The following is a 16,995-nucleotide window of genomic DNA, read 5'->3' as shown; positions in this document are numbered from 1 at the left end:
TAATATTCGTACTGATGTGATAATACGTGACTCCTGCTGGTAAGGATTGATTTGTTTCAAGTCGTCATACGTTGCGATTACAAAATCGGTAAGGCTTTTATCGACTTTTGGATCAAAACGTCGATTTCTTATCTGGGCATCCCTGTCTGCTAACATAGTCATTCTCGAAATTAGCTAACAGTGCATTTTTAAAATCGGAATAGTTACGCAAACTACCTCTAATTACTTTATACCATACAGAACAGGGTGGTAACAAAATATGCGGTAAGATTTTAAGGAAATTGGTCTTACCCTAGCCAATTAACTCGCATTCTTCCTCAAATTTTTCTAGGAACGTACTTGCTGGAATGTCTTCTGATCTGCCACTGAATTTAGTTAATGACCTTACTTCACTGAATTTCACCCGATTCTTATTATTACTAAAATGCCTTAGATGTCGTTTTACGTGTGCGTGATTCCTGTGAGGTGACCTTCTTTCTTCATTCTCAGTATTTGAGATGGTGTCCTACCTGTCAGAATAGATTTCTGATGAATTGTTGTCTTCTTCGCAGTGCCTTAACTCAGGTCTTCTATATCCATCATGCACAACATTGAGGGCAGGATCAGGATTACAGTTGACCGCACTGATTTTCTCTTTAATAGTATGGATTTCTTCCTGCAGTCTTCGAATTTGATTGGCATGTTCGTTGACTTGGATTTCGACTACGTCAACAGTACTTTTCAGCAATGCAAAGCTATGAACAATCTGTTCCATCCTATTGTCAGTTACTTCCAATTTGGTATTTATCTGTTCCAATCTGGAATCCAACTGATGTCCTATTTGTCGTGTCACTTGTTCCAATGGTGTCCAATTTGGAATCCATTTGTTCCAATCTGATATCAAAGTTTTGTGCCACTCGTTCCAACTTAGTATCCATCTGTTGTGACATGGAATTCATTTGTTGTCCTAGCTGTTGTAAAAGTTTAATTACATCTGTTGAAGTCTCACTTCCAGGAATATCAACTTCTTTTACTCCGGTATTCACATTCATTGTCGGCCTTCTGTAAATTTTTCTTTTATTACGAATTACTAGATAATCCATGTTGCTGAGGGATAGTTTACTAATACTTCAAACTGATCTCCCCGGTTTCGGCACCATAAAATAGGTAACGTTAATTCTTTCGTCAGCTACGTTACATATTCCTTGATTCTAAATGTTTATGCAATACACAAAATTATCTAGAATAACTCAACACAGTTATGCACTTCAAATATATATTATTATCCTTCAACTTATATCTCGTTCGCCACATTAAAATATTATACATTCAGAGTACACAAGATTGTTCATCGTTACATCTATATTCCTTTTGTTACCTTAGCAACGAGATTAAGCAGATAAACAAATCGTCATAGCAACAACAACAAGAAAAATCTCAATATAATACAAAATATTTAAAGTATTTCTTTATGTAATTTCTTTTTCTTCTTGACAGCTTGTGCCTTTTTAAATAGCTCATTTTGCCCATAAATAAAAATAATACTTAAAAGTACATAAGAAATATACCATTATCGTTGTAAACAGAAATAGTGTAGTCATCGCCACACTGCGCTGTCATCGACAAGCCATATACATCTTTAACGGCCCGTCAGAAATTGAGAGAATTTGGATGAGAAGTTTCAATGTATCCACTACATACACCAGACATGGCACCACGAGATTTTCATTTGTCTCTGTCTTTGCAGAACTCCCTGAATGGGTTTAAATTATTGCAAAACAGGCAAAAGCCACGTTTCACTTCTATACCGACCGTATAAGAGTTATGGTGTTGCCGGAAAAATGGTAGAAGGTCATCAAACTAAATAGCGCATATGAGGTTTCGTACCAAATCACAATGAATGTATTTCCAGTTTTGACCTCCAAAGGCTCAACACTTTTTAGACTAACTTGTATGTATTCTTTATAGGAAAATGTCTGAGGGTGCATCGAATGAAGCCTTTTCTTTCCGCACTATCATGGGACCAGAAGGATCACATATCATTGAGAAGATAATGAAAAACAAGCTACTTTTGTAGGAATAACGTTTGTCCTGTTGGGCACTGTTTACGAACTGGCCATCATTTAGTTGTGCTTTCGTGCATTGAGATCCATTGCTTATAAATCACTGAACGCTGAACAAAACAGGAAAACATCAAAAGCCACATCGAATGGAGCGCTTGGCTTACCGTAGAGGGCGCCGCTATTGTGGGGCCCAGGGAACCCCAAAAATTATAAATAGTATGTTATGTAATATGATACGTCATTGAAAACGCTGTGGAAGCCAACTTCTGTATGGAGAAAAATCGTGTGGCACACCGTTTAAGAAATGACTACCATTTAAGTGAAATGGTAACCATTTCATAAGCAGTACCCCAAGCTTCTTCGTACTAAAGTTAATAGTTTTTCAATCATTCTTTCAATGACACGTCAAATTATATGCTTTACTGTTTACATTTTTAAGATACTCCTCGGGGTTTCATAACGAGCCTTGTGAAGTGAACACGGTGCTCCATTGGACGACGTTTTGACGTTTTCCCCCTCTCACTCCTTGTTTCATTCTATTATCTCCGTTAATGACTTACAACCATTGCAAATTTTACTTGCAAGAACTCACAGGTAAATGGTTGCCGTTTCGTAAAGTATACCCTACAGGGAAAAGTTCTGCCTACAAACGTTTGTTTCCCATGATCTTTTCAATGGTTTAAAAAAAATACGTAACTTGCTGTTCAAAACTTTCGGGTAACCTCCCTAACACCGTGAAGGGAGGGCCGTATGGGGTAAGCAGAGAGCTTCATCTGACGCACCTTCTTGTTTATTCGTACCTCACTACTGCAGTTTCTTACGAAGTTACACTTATGTAGGTCGTGGGGTTACTGTATACCAGTTGTAGTCTGCCCTAATTTTTATGTGGATTTTTTGTTTGTTTGTTTGTTTTTACTGTATTTCTTTTTTCTTCTTTCTTTATGATTACTGGAATACCCTTTCACCCATTGTCTGTACGAGTGTTGTGTCGTGTCCCCCAAAATTTGTGTTGTATAATAGTTGTCTATTGTTTCTAAGTCTGCCCGGCAAAAACCCGTGTTTTGCTTTTTGTATATATATGTGTGTGTATTCGACCCAGCATGTATATTCCTCTCGAGTATCTCATCTTCCTGAGTCTACACATAAATACCAGCAGTGTCACCCATAACCGTTGGTCTTATTAAGCTTCTACATGTGAGTGTATAAACTTATTTGTCTACATTAAACTGAGTTGCTTACTAAACTTACTCGTCCTTTCTGGTTAATCCGTTTCATCTGCTCTTTACTTGCCTCGTAGAAATACGTTATTATTTGTCTACGAAAACTGTTGTTGTTTTATAATCCTGATAGTAGAAGATTATGGTCTTTTACTTAGTCACCAGCTCGACATTCGTCTCGCCGCTTGTCAAGATTGGTCATGCTTTATCAGAAGCATAGCGGAAGAAATTCTCCGTTATCCTGAAGGAAGATGACATGTAGATGTTCCTGTTCAGCGTACAGATTCATCTTCGCTGTTTTCTTCGATTTCTTCCTGGGTATCTACTAGACATGATTCTTAACGTCAGCACTACCAGAGATGACAGCGGTCTTCGATCAACCAACCGTAAGTCTTCAGCTATAACGCTGGATACGGCTATAAAAAAAGATTCTCAACTCGAGGAAAATTCATCGTAGTGGTGTGTGTCTCAGATCAGCGATTATCTAAACGCCAATTTTCCACTACGGACACTAGGAAGATTTGTTTTTTCTCCACTTATACTTTGCACATATTTTCGTCGTGAATAGAATTCTCTCATAAGTTACCGTGTTGTTAGTATTAGTGATTTACACATAATTGCCACCACTTCTTTAATTATCCAGTTTAATAATAGAAATAGAAATATAAACTCTCCGTTAATCACTACGCATTTGTGCCAGTGGTTCGGATGTATGTATTCCTTGCCGGTGGCACTAGCCAAGATGCAAAGGACCTCGCTCAGAGCTTATGGAAATCCGGTTTCCGTTAATTGGCTGATATTGCAATATGTTGTGCATTTTGATCACCTGATGAAAAGTCTCAATGGGCATGAAGCCCGAAAACCACATGTTTTTGAAATATCCGCTGATTATTATCGTCACTTAAAGGCATACATGCTCCTTCGTAAACTGAAAATAATCAGGTCGACATTTTATCTGTATGAAGTATGAACGAGTCTCACCATGATATATACTGAGGTTTTTGGGGTCGCTGATTCCGAATCCGAGGTCGGGTAACCTCCATCACGTGAGTTTCAAGGTAATTTGAAGGTCAAATCGAGAGGGTACGTTGTAAAAATCAATAAATACATAAATGTCTTTTTGAATCGCTGGATCCGATTATGTCATTTTCTTGCCCGACAAGGTCATTTCAAAGTCATTGCAGGATCATTTCAAGGTCAAAATTGAAAAACTGTCGGAAAAATCTGAAAAAATTCGTAGATAGGGTTGGAGAAGATTATACTCAGTAGTATTTAGATCATGAAACTACTGATATTTTTCAATTTGATAGAAATAGGTTTGAGTCAGGATTGTTACGTTTTAGAATCTTTTCAAGATTTAGAAACGCTACTGGATATCAGCTTTGGATACGCTTTGCAGTGAATGATGATGAATTGCTGCCATGGAAGTAGAAGATTGTCCGATATTAAATTATTACTGCACTTGTAAGTCTGGTGCTAGGACATGAGATTGTTGTGCACATGTAGCCAGAGTCGTATGGTTTTTAGGATGGGCTTGACATCAACAACAAATCAGATACCCTATTCGAGCTCTACTGGAATACATATAAGATGCTGGTAACTATATTGTGAATAACGATGGAAATGAAGGTAGAATTTCGAGAATGATGCGATCTGAGATGCAGAACAAATCTTTATTGGAGAAGAAGACACTGCAAGTGACTGACTGGAAAATAGACAATATTAACGGTAAATTCGGTTAACACTGACCACGGATTCGGAATCACCTACCCTAAAAACCTATTTATGATTGTTTTAATTTTTCCGACGGTTTTTCAAGTTTAACTTTAAAATGACCCTGCAATGACCTAGAAAGACCTTTCCGGGTGAAGAAAATACATAATCAGATCCAACGACTCAAAGATCATTTATGTACTTTTTGTTCAGATTGTTGCTACGTTCCCTCTCGATTTGACCTTCAAAAGACCTTGAACCTCATGTGATGAAGGTTAACTGACCTTAAATTCGGAATTAGCGATCCCTGAAACCCTAGTATACCCCAGCGAGATTCGTTCATACGTCATATATATAAATTGTCAGCCTAATTATTTTCAGTTTACGAAGGAGCATGCATGCCTTTAAGTGACGATAATAATCAGCGGATATCTCAAAAACGTGGGGTTTTCGGGCTTCGTGCCCATTGACTTTTCATTAGGGGACCAAAATATACAACATACTTCAATACCAGCCAGTTTAACGGAAACCGGATTTCCATAAGCTCTGAGCGGGGTCCTTTATTGTATAATTTGGTGGCCGTGGTTAAGAGTAGGATTCATCTCTGATACCACCCAACTTTTTTTTCTCGGTTACAGCAAGTATTACTTACGGCACTCACATAATTTAGGGCAACGGTTGTGATAAAAGTTGTTAAGTAACTCGTGGAATTAATTGCAGTAATGACGATAATGAAAAGCTTACTACAAATCTCTGCAATGGTTAATGACCTATTATGGACCGGACACTGCCCCATACCGACCATGCCACAATATTTCATGAATGTTAGATGCTTCGAAGCATGGACACGTTGAGACAAGGGTTAATGTAAAGTATATAAAAATGCAAGTCAAAATGAATATATATATATATATATATATATATATATATATAATATAGATAGATAGATAGATATAGATAGATATACTCTTTCCAACGTTCTAAATTCCTAATATATACAGTCAGTGATAGTGTTCAGAAATTGATGTTTCGTTTAAAGGCTTTCGACTTGAAGTACACTATTTTTCATAGTTGTACACTCATGTCCAAAATTATTGTCGCATGTTTATAAATATGTTGTTGTAGGAATATAATTTGATAACGAATTCGCCCCGTATTTCTTATAGTGTTAGTATGTGCATAATCGGCAAAGACATAGATCTATATATGTCAAATTTCATGTCAAAAGAGCAGTAAATAAGAACGATAAAACGAAAATAAAATTTTCTTGTCCATTTAGTAACATTTTGTTTTACTCATTCTAATTTTCGTATTTATAATTCTTTTCCTATTAAATTTACCACTAATATACATTTCCCGATTATACACACAATATCAGTATGAAAAGTACCCTGCAAAACCATGATCAATATTATATTCTTACAAGAAGACAGTTATAGACAATCATTTTGGACATGAGTGTACATGTAATAAATCTGAAGCAGGGAAGAGAAGTACTAGTTTCGATCATTTGATGATACAACTTCACTTACGAATAAAATACTAACCACCTAAAAGAAAAGTTGGACTTTTGAAATAAATTAACTGAAAATGTAAGCTGAATGAAAGCTGTAATACGTTTTCGAACGTCAGAATTTACAATAAGAAGAAATAGCAAATAAATATAAAACATGCTTCGAAATCAATAATATTAAATTTATAAAAAGTACGGCAGAAACAACGATAACATAAGCTTCATAGCAAAAGAAAAGTCCTGTCTTTTCTCATTATAAATACCTCTGCGAAGCTATGCTGAATATGCAAAGTAGGACTGCTGAGTTTAATAATAATAATAATAATAATAATAATAAAATCACTTTGTGTGCTTCAACGCTGTTTTTTTATATTATGCAAAACCTAGAAAAGAAGAATAAAAGAAAATAGTTTCCGTATATCACTTGAAAGATTCTCTTCCACACAGAGGCGGCTTTTGGGACGGGCGAACCGGGCCGTTGCCAGGGGCCCCGCACATACATTAAAGTATATGTAACATCGCCCATTTTAATTTTTAAAATAATATATGGGAGGAAATGAAAAAAAGAAAAAAAACGTATACGTTTTTTATACACGTATTTTAGCCACAAAATATAACACAAACTTAATAAGCGTACTCGAAATGGTGTACTAATAATCCTAGATGGCACTAAAATTTAAGTTGCTATTTTGCACAGCTAAAACTAAAAATATAATCTGATAAGCTTAAAAAGAGTTTAGATCAATATTCTAAGCGAGCAGTTTGTTTTTGTGTATTAGATAGTATGCATTTGTAGAATGTTTTATTGAGATTTATAACAACAGACGGGTCAACTTGTATAGGTTTAGTACTATAGTAAACGTCTTACCATGCGAAACGTATGTGCGTGGAGAAAATTAGCAAACGTTGTTTTCTTTTGTGATGTATAATTATCTTTTCTCCGATCTAAAGGTAGGCAATAGTGATGTGAAGTCGGATTACAAGAAGAAGAACTTTAATATTTTCCATAAGTAGAAGCTTTGCTTTGTATATACTTAAACAAACTATTTGCTGAGCAAAACAATATATTCACATAATAAAGTACATACGTGTTACAGTTTCGCCAACTAACACTTTGGCTTCATCAGACACTATCTTTTTTTTTCGCGTCACTTTTTAACTTCACTGTCTTTTCTTCATTGAAAGCTAAAAAACGTTCTCTAATCCTAATCATTTCTTTTTCTATCTTCTTAATGAGTCTTTTATACCTGCTTGATTCACACCTCACTCCCTTTTTGTCAATCCTCAAGCCTTTCGGTGTAACCTGTTCCACTAGTGTCTGATGAAGCGAAAGTGTTAGTTGGCGAAACTGTAACACGTATGTACTTTATTATGTGAATATAATGTTTTGCTCAGCAAATAGTTTGTTTGTGTTTAAGAAGAACTTTTTGTTTAATTGTTGGTTTAAAATAAGACCAAAGTATTTCGATTTGGAATTTTTAATTGGAGTGTCGCGTGAAATCTGAAAGTTCGTAGATATTTTGGTTTAGTGTGTATGACTAGTTTAGAAAAATGACTTCGTGCGATCGGGATGGTAGAAAATATGAATCAGGAAGTACCAAAAGAAAAAAATCTGAAAGAGGAAAGTAGATAAAAGAATAACTTCGTGGACCATTGTCCAGATATTAAAAAAACTGAAAATCAAGTTAAAGTTGCAAAGTGTGAATCCGTTGTTAAAACTCAGTATGAACATGCAACGGCAGTTGAAGTAGAAGCGGGTCCCAGACGAGGAGCAGTTGAGGTTCCACAGCCACTACTATAGTTTGTGGAATCATCGCGTTCGTCTTCATCCGCAGTTTCGCACCCATCAGCGCAGTCACCAACAAATGAAAGTATCTGTGAAGTATCTAATGGAAATGCGGAGAATATCCCAGGATTATGGACAAGCAAATGAGTGACAAGGAGCGAACTTTGATCATGTGTAAGGGCCCTATTCGAGCGAAAGTAGATGTGTTTCTCGTGAATGAAAATGGACGGCGTTTTAGTGAATTTCACTATATTAGAATTTTAAGTAATGGTGAGAAGCAAGATAGGAGTTGGATGATTTATTCAAAAGGAAAAGATGCAGTTTACTCTTTTGCATATCGTTTGATTTTGTGTAAGTACAAGTTTCGGTTCCTATAGGGGAATGAGTGATTGGAAGCACCCACGAAACAAGCAAGCCTTACAAAGAATGTGTGCTGAAATGGTTAGATTTAGAAAAAGGATTTAAACTCGCAACAACTATCGACACTACGTCTCAGACTCAAATTGAAGCAGAAAAGCAGCGCTGGAAAGAAATTTTGGCAAGGTTGCTCACACTCGTGCAATATTTAGCATCCCATAATTTACCGTTCAGGGGATACAAAGAGAAACTGGCTTCAGATTCCAGTGATAATTCTTTTGGATTTGGTCAAGTTGATAATTTTATTTGATCCAGCCCTGCGAGATCATTTCCAACAAACGATAAACAAGGAAGTTAAGGACCCTTACCTTGGAAAGAATAACCAAGATTAACTTTTACAACTGCTTGCGATTAACGTTAAAGCTGAAATTGTGAAGAAAGTGAAGAAGAGTAAGTACTTCTCAATTATTGTTGATTGCACTCGAGATGTTACTCGTTGAACAGCTCTCACTGATACTTCGTTTTATTAACAAAACCACAAGCAAAATCGAGGAGCACTTCGTGGGCTTTATAGCTGTCAAGGAAACTACAGATGAAAGCTTAGCATGTTACATTTCCACCGAAATTTAACAACTGAGACTATCATTTGCAAAACTCTAGAGGCCAAGGCTATGATAATGGCGCAAACATGCTTGGAGAGAAGAGTGGCGAACAAAGAAGAATTCTCAATGTAAATCCTCTCTAAGCGCAGCAAGTTCCTTTGCACGTACTAAGTCCTTTGGAATTCTACAGAGACTGTACACACTTTTTTCTGGCTCAAGTGAAAGATGGGCTATTCTTAAAGAACATGTCCAAATTTCTTTGAAATCTTTCCCGGAGCAAGAGCGAGTTTCCCCAATCCAAATAATAGGGGCCCACGGTACCAACTCGCACAGGGTCCCGCAAGAACAAAGGCCGCCTCTGCTTCCGCAGTTTCAAAAATCCTCTGAAATTAGTATTTTTCTAGAATTACTAGTATCACTGTATCTTGTTTTAAAAAAATAGTAAAAGTAATATATATATATATATATATATATATATATATATATATATATATAGATTTTAAGTGCAGCTTGAAATCTCTTCTAAAGTGGACAGTAAATATTAAAAAAGCAGTGTTCGGTTAGAAAACTTTTTTCTTTTTTTAAATAAAGATAATATGTTACCTGGAATGTGTAGGATTACGTAATATTTGAATGACGAAAAAGAATATAAAAAGCAAAAGTGAATTGCGTTTTGTATTGAGAAGATACAATATATTTCCAAGCTATGAGAAACTGAGAATGCAATACTGGAACTAGAAGATCTACCATGTCGGGTGTTAACAGATAGATAAGGACGGAAATGAGCGTATTTTTGGAATGCTGAATCCATACCAAAAAGTCATTTCTTGGTATCCAACCTACCTTTCTGCTAATAGTGGACGACAGGCGGACAAATTGATACCTTTCTTCTTGAAGAGTTTTCTTACGCCTAGCATAGCTTTGGAGACTAAGAAGGATTCAAAAAATAACATAAGTGAGTCTAGAAATATTTCAGTTGTGTATTTGGCTTTTCTAGAATTTAGGAGAAAGCGTACATAAAATTGTGGGTTCCATACCTGTAGGAGCGCTTGCTGCAGAAAGAAGAAATGGAGGAGGGGGAAGAGAGTAGTAGAACAGATCTTACTTGAAACAATGTTTCTGCGTATGTAATCTCGGTTTTGTAAAAGGATTTTAAATTCCAGTTAATAAACCCGCGTAAAATTAACGATGTGGACATCAGGCACAAATCTAAATCAAATTTAAAGAAATATATGTGAAGCAATACTTCATATACACGAAGTACTCTTACTTGAACACGAGGTAAAAGCAACCTCGTAGATTATGCAATAGCGTTATAGACAGATATAGACGAAGCATAAGATTCAATACAAGAATTTACAATTTGCTAATAATTTATTGTAAATAATAACAATAATAAAAATCATACATAATGGTCGCCCTACAATCTAGCTTTGGAACCTCTTTGCCTTAATTAAAAGTAAAATCTGCCTAAAGCAAATCACTTTTAATATATAAAAGTTAGTTTCGGCATTGTATTATTATCTTCATCAGATACAAATATTGATCACTTTAAAATTGTTAGGCTATGTTGAGACTATTAAGAGCTGACAAGAGTATATTTTAATTTCGTAAAGGGAAAGGTGGGGGCGGATGAATGGCAGAAAAGCGAAGAGAAGGATTAATTTATAGATTCAAATACTTACATATTTTCCAACTTGTGCTTTTTATTAAGAACGTAAAACCTACCAAATGGTATTATCCACTCTAGCCTTGAATACGAAAATAAAGACGCATGGCAAAAAAGTAATTATAGCTATTAAGAGCATAGCTTTATAATACAATTTTCCATTTATTATTATTATTTCTTTCTATATAGGAAAGTCCGAAAGAATATTACTGTGTCTCATTTCAATGATGATAGTACAGAAAATATTCCAAATCCTGTTACTACTTTCGAACAATGTTTTCAACACTATCCAGAGATCCTAGAGGAGATCTATAAACAGGCGTTTGAAGAACCATCTCCCATCCAATGTCAGGCTTGGCCAGTTCTATTGAAAGGATATGATATGATTGGGATTGCTCAAACTGGGACAGGTATGTACAAAACTACTGCATATTTTATGAAAATATGTTACAGAGTTTCTGAAATAAATGAAACTATTGAAGCAATGTAACAACTCAGGGGGAGAGCGTAAAATTCTCACGAACTTCCCTTTGACAGTACTACTGAACAGTGCTTCACATTCACGTATACTCTTTTCTACTGCCTTCCTGCCATTGTTGTCTTTTTCCGGTAGTTTTGAGAGGCTAAAGTAACTGATTTAGGAAGTCGTTATTGAGAAAAATTTTGTAAGTCGATAAAAAAAACAGATATGTGAGGAAATTTTGTCTGAGAATCTGACTTAATGAAAATCAATTCTGCACAGCAAGAGCTAGCTCACTGTCTTGGAACAAAAGAATTATTTAACACAGGTCCTAAAATGTTGTAATGTGCCTTCTAAATAATTGTCTTTTCTTTTTATGTTTCCTTCTAAACCTAGTTTCACAGCGCCCACTTTCTCAATCTATTACTTTAGTCTCCAAAATATCGATAAAACAGAGGCTGTTAAAAATTTTCTAGTTCCACAAATACTGAACGTTGATTAAGAGTTCAATGGAGACGTAAATATGTGAATGCACTCGTAAATATTTGTGAGGAGTGAGTATTGTGTATAGGTAAATTTATTTACTTCGTTTAATTAAGATTATGGATGTCCATCTTTTCTGAGTTCAGTCCAATTTGCTCGCTAATTTGAAGGAAGATAGTTTTCACCAAGTTTTCTTGCCATAAACTGTTCATTAATGAATGCAAACAGGGCCTTATTGTGGCAAAATTGTTAATAAAATCATAGCTGTGCGGGAGTTGCGAGTTCGATTCCTAGTGGGAACTCATGTTGTTAGAATTCCAAGTTATACTGTACGGTAATAAAATGGAGTTCCTCTACAATACGTGTTCTTCGGTATTTTTGAAGATGAAAATTGTTCAATAAAATGCCGTAATAATGTCCTCTTCTCAGAACGAACAGACGAAATTTTCAAGTAGGAAAAACTTAATTTTGCCTCACCATCATAATAGATATTTTGTAATCATTACCTTCCACGCTTCATCTAATCTTTTGTCTTCACTTACAATTTTTTGTTTTGATATAATCCATCAACTTTCCCGGTGGGAGCACTCGGTCGGAAAAGTGTAAAAAGCTTTCTCAGGCCAGCCATCCTGAATGAGGTTTTCCTGGGTTTTCCTCATTCTCACCATGCAAATGCCGTGGTGGTACCTAACTTATGGGTCCCAGGCCGCTTCCTTCCTTCCTCTCCCCGGATGCCCCATACGTGACGGGCTACATGGCCATAGATGCCGAAAGCCCAGAAATCTAAATCATCCATCAACTGTAGCCTCCTTTGGTCCCTCTTCCACTTTCCAGTCACCATACCCTCTAGCACGTCCTTCATGATACAGTTTCTTCGTAGCCAATGCCTCAACCAGTTTCTCTTACTCTTTTTAAATACTCTTAAAATTATTCTTTTTCTCCCCATCATTTCTAACACCATCTCATTAGTTTTCCGCACGACCCAGCTAATTCTCTCCATTCTTCTCCACATCCACATTTCGAAAGTTTCCAGACGTTTTTCATCACTTCTGCGTAATGTCCATGTTTCTGCCCCATACAGTACAATACTCCACACGAAGTCTTTTTCTCAACTCTTTATTCAAGGTCCCTCAAAACAGCCTTTTCTTCCTCCAAAAGGCTTCTTTCGCCATTCCTATTCGTGCTTTCATTTCACGTTCTCACTTCATATCATCGCTAATAATACTAACATGTATCGGAAACTAGTCACCTGTTTTATTTTATCCCTTTCTACTTCTTTATTTGACATCGATCACTTGTTTCCAGTCACCATTGCTTTTGTCTTTCTAACCTTTCATTTTCGTCCCATATTCTTCACAGACCTTCCTCAAGCTTTTTAACAGGTTATTGATTTCTTTCAGATTTTGCCACAAGCGTCATGTCATCTGCAAACTGTATACACCTAAACATTGTCCCTCCTACCGAAATGCCGTCTTCATATGTAGACTTTTTTACTATCCCTTCTAGGAAAATACTAAATAATGTTCGCGACAGACAACATCCCTGTCGAATTCTCTTTCTGATTGCACTCTCCCGTGTCATTTCCTACCCATTTCTAACACTTGGTTCATACATAAATTTCTTACATGTCTTTGAGTCTTTGAGTTTCTTCATGTCGGCCCAATCTTCATTAGAACTCCCAACAATTCCCGATTCAAGGTCAAAAGCCTTTTCTAGATCAATAAATAAAACATATACATCTTTCCATATTTTTATAAACCTTTCGCTGATTACCATTAATAATACAGTTGCATCTCTTATGCCCTTACCTGTTCTCAATCTGAACTGTTCCTCCTCAGCTTTTACCATCTGTTCTTCCATACTATTTTCTGTTCAGTATTAGAAGCATAATTTTTGCTGCATGTGGTATGAGAGTAATATGCTATAGTCCTCACATCTCTCTGGGTTTAATTTCTTAATCAACGGTATCACGACCGTCTTCAACAAATCGTTTGGCCACTCTCCTGTTCCATATATATCATTACAGTCTTTCTTGCCCTTGACTTTGCCTAGCATATTGATAATTGTGTTTGGATTGTTTGTCTCCTCCTAAAATTATTGACAGGACAACATGTAAGAAGAGTGCAAAGTAGAGTTGCGGAATATTTTTAATGATTTATATAAGATAAATTTAAAATGCCAAAATCAATGAAGCTACAGTAAATCAGTTTAACACATACGGTATAAAGTACAACGTTGAGGGTTCCATACATGAAAAACTAGCCTTGGGCTGGTTACGGACTTCGACCCCAGACGCCCGTGTTTGCTTCTTAATACTCTTTTTCACTCGTATTTTATTTTTACAGCAGTCTTTGTTTCGTTATCCAGAAAGTGTCGACTGCTCGTTATGAATCATCATTCCTTATTAATTTAGACCTTTAATTAGTACAATTTCTAACTTTTATTTAAAACACTTTTAATTTTTCAATATGATCGGAGTAAAATCTTGTATGTGTGTGTTGAATTTTCAAATGGGCACCATTTTGAAACAAAAATAGAAACAGAAGCTGTAGAGATTCTTACGAGGATTAAGAAACACATTTTATTTTCCCCTCTTATCATCAATATTATGGAAGTTGCAGATTTTTTTAATAACACATGGAGTCGAATGTTAAAAACCACATAGGACCTCCTAAAAAAACAATATTTTTATTTTGACAATTTTCGTGTTTCTCTTTTTCCAAGAACCTACGGGCATGCTAAGTTTTGAATTTCTATTCCAATTAAAAGTAGATAAACATGGTAGCTTTTCATTGCAAAATAACCCATTTAATTAAAAAGGGCAAATTTTTCTTCTTCACCCTGGACCCCCTGGAAACTAAAACTATTAACTTTTGCAAATATTACTGTAGATTAGTTCCGGAAAGCTACAAGCATGCCAAGTTTCATCGCTCTGGTCCTATCAGAAGTGCCTGATAATTGTGGGATGTAGAAAGCGTGCCATTTAAATCACATAGAAGTTCCTCATAAATCCCCACTAAAGTTGGAAATTTTAATTTTGGGTGATTCCCGCAGATAATGCTATCAAAAACCTACAAGCATACATTGGTTTTATCATTAAATTTTCATTGAAATGCGTATTCTAAGGACAGAGGGGTTCAAATATTTTCCACAAACATGTTCTCCCCCTTTGAAGAACAAATTTCTGCTAATTATTTGATAAAGATTAGAGAAATGTAGATTAGAAGAATGATTTGTAGATGTATTGTGTTAATGTTGTGCAAATGTTGCTATTTAAAATTAATTTTCACTGAAAGTGTTGCATCTGTTGTAATGGCTGCTTTAGGTACTTACGCAATATGTTTCCATATAAAGTTAGGCTTAGCGTTTAAGCCTATCTACTCATAATATTGTATTATATATAAGTACAATATACATAACTGCACACCAAAGAAATCATTACCCAGTTGTGAATACTAGTTCTGTACTTCACTACTACCATTTGTGATTTTCTACAGCAGCTGATATAAAAATAACTATATACAAAAATTTAGACATCGTAACGAATGTTTAAATCCAGCAAAGTTACCGAAACTGAACGTAATAGTCACACTTTATGCACTATTTTTTTTTCTTTTAATTATAATTATTGGATCAAAAGATCCAATATATTTCAATCAAAAATTTTCTTGTATGCTTTATATCTGGAGAACTACATATAGTGTAGCCAAACTCAAACTATTACTTAATTCAGTATGATGTGCTTGTTGCCTAGAAAATACGAAAACTTGATTTAGGGGCCGTTCAAAAATTTTGTGGTCTCTGATCCAAAAACTAATTATTGGCCAAGATCGCAATCTTCATGCATTTTTTTTTTTTTTTTTTTTTTATCATTCCTAAAATTCTTGTTTAATTCTCATTAACAGTTGTCTTCTAACAGAGAAGTGTGTATATAATATTTACCCTTTTATGTAGGTAAAACGTTGGCGTTTTTATTACCTGCACTTATTCACATTGATAAGCAGCCTGTTCCCAGAAGCCAAAGAGGTGGTCCAAACGTTCTTATTCTGGCCCCGACGAGAGAACTGGCGATACAAATCGAAAAGGAAGTGAAGAAGTATAACTATAAAGGAATCAAGTGGTGAGTCCTTTTTGGTAATTTATTCAGATAGAAGAATTAAAGAAACAGATGCCAATTAAAATGAATATTAAACAGAAAACCATTTGTATTGTTGGAGGGAAGACATAGTTGAGAAAGTCAATGTAATGTAAATTACGAGTGCAATATGGCTTAATCAAACATGAATTTAGTGTTGCACAAACAGAATCTTATGTCATCTAATCAGCAATCTTACTATCTTCCGTCTTCAGATTACCTTCTATTATTTTTTCCGTCTAGCATTTTCACTTTTGGTGACACAGAAACCCCAGGCTTTGGTTCTCGTTGAGTGTCTATATGATTCGGACTTCAGGTTAAACAGTAAGCCCACGTCTCATATAACCTGAATGCTAGAAAGGAATATTAAACTCCAGGCAGCCAGCCTTCTCTCTCTATACGAAAGCTTTTTTTCACCAGAATCCCATGTATCTTACATGTATTTCCCACAAATCATGCCTTCTGATCACTGTGGACTAGCATTCTTCAAACTGTGGTCCTCGAGCTCTGCTTTCGTGGTCCTCATAGATTGAACATTAGTTAAAAGAAAATAATATATTTTACATTTTCATAAGGTAACGTTCATATAAATTCTAATAGCTTATATAGACGTATTTAATATAACATGTTCTTGATAATATTCAGTTATTAAAAAAAAAAAAAAAGAGAAAACTAATGTGTATTTTCATACTTTAATCTAAAATTTTGTATAAATAAGCGGAAATAAATGACACAATTGCCCAGGCCATTCTACTATAGGTATTAACGTGCGGTTTGGAGAAAATACTTCATTTGTCACGAAAGCAAGGGCTAAGGAAGGATATTTGGAAATATCCATTCTAAGTGGGGTAAAAGAAGGGTTCAAATTTTCGCCCAGCAATAGTGTAGCTCATGAATCGCTCGCGTTAGAGAGATGAAACTCACCGTATGAACTCTTTGCTATAAGTAAGGAATAGACGTCGTCTGTTGTTTGTGATCGCATCACGGGAAACAGATTACCCGTTTGAAATGAGTCTTG

At 35.5% G+C, this 16,995-nt stretch overlaps 1 protein-coding gene across 2 annotated transcripts in view; it reads left to right on the top strand.

Moving 5' to 3' along the window:
- Positions 1-16,995, top strand: part of LOC145688061 (putative ATP-dependent RNA helicase DDX43) — a 114,585-nt gene that overhangs the window by 35,305 nt on the left and 62,285 nt on the right. For both annotated transcript variants that reach the window (XM_081761768.1, XM_081761766.1), the window contains exons 5-6: positions 11,089-11,309; positions 15,797-15,962. In XM_081761768.1, coding sequence (XP_081617894.1) covers positions 11,089-11,309; positions 15,797-15,962 — 387 coding nt within the window. The remainder of the gene's footprint in view (positions 1-11,088; positions 11,310-15,796; positions 15,963-16,995) is intronic.

Source organism: Thermobia domestica, chromosome 6, assembly GCF_964235325.1.
Source record: "Thermobia domestica chromosome 6, izTheDome1.hap1.1, whole genome shotgun sequence".
Lineage (NCBI taxonomy): Eukaryota > Metazoa > Arthropoda > Insecta > Zygentoma > Lepismatidae > Thermobia > Thermobia domestica.
This window is presented reverse-complemented; position numbering and strand designations above follow the sequence as displayed.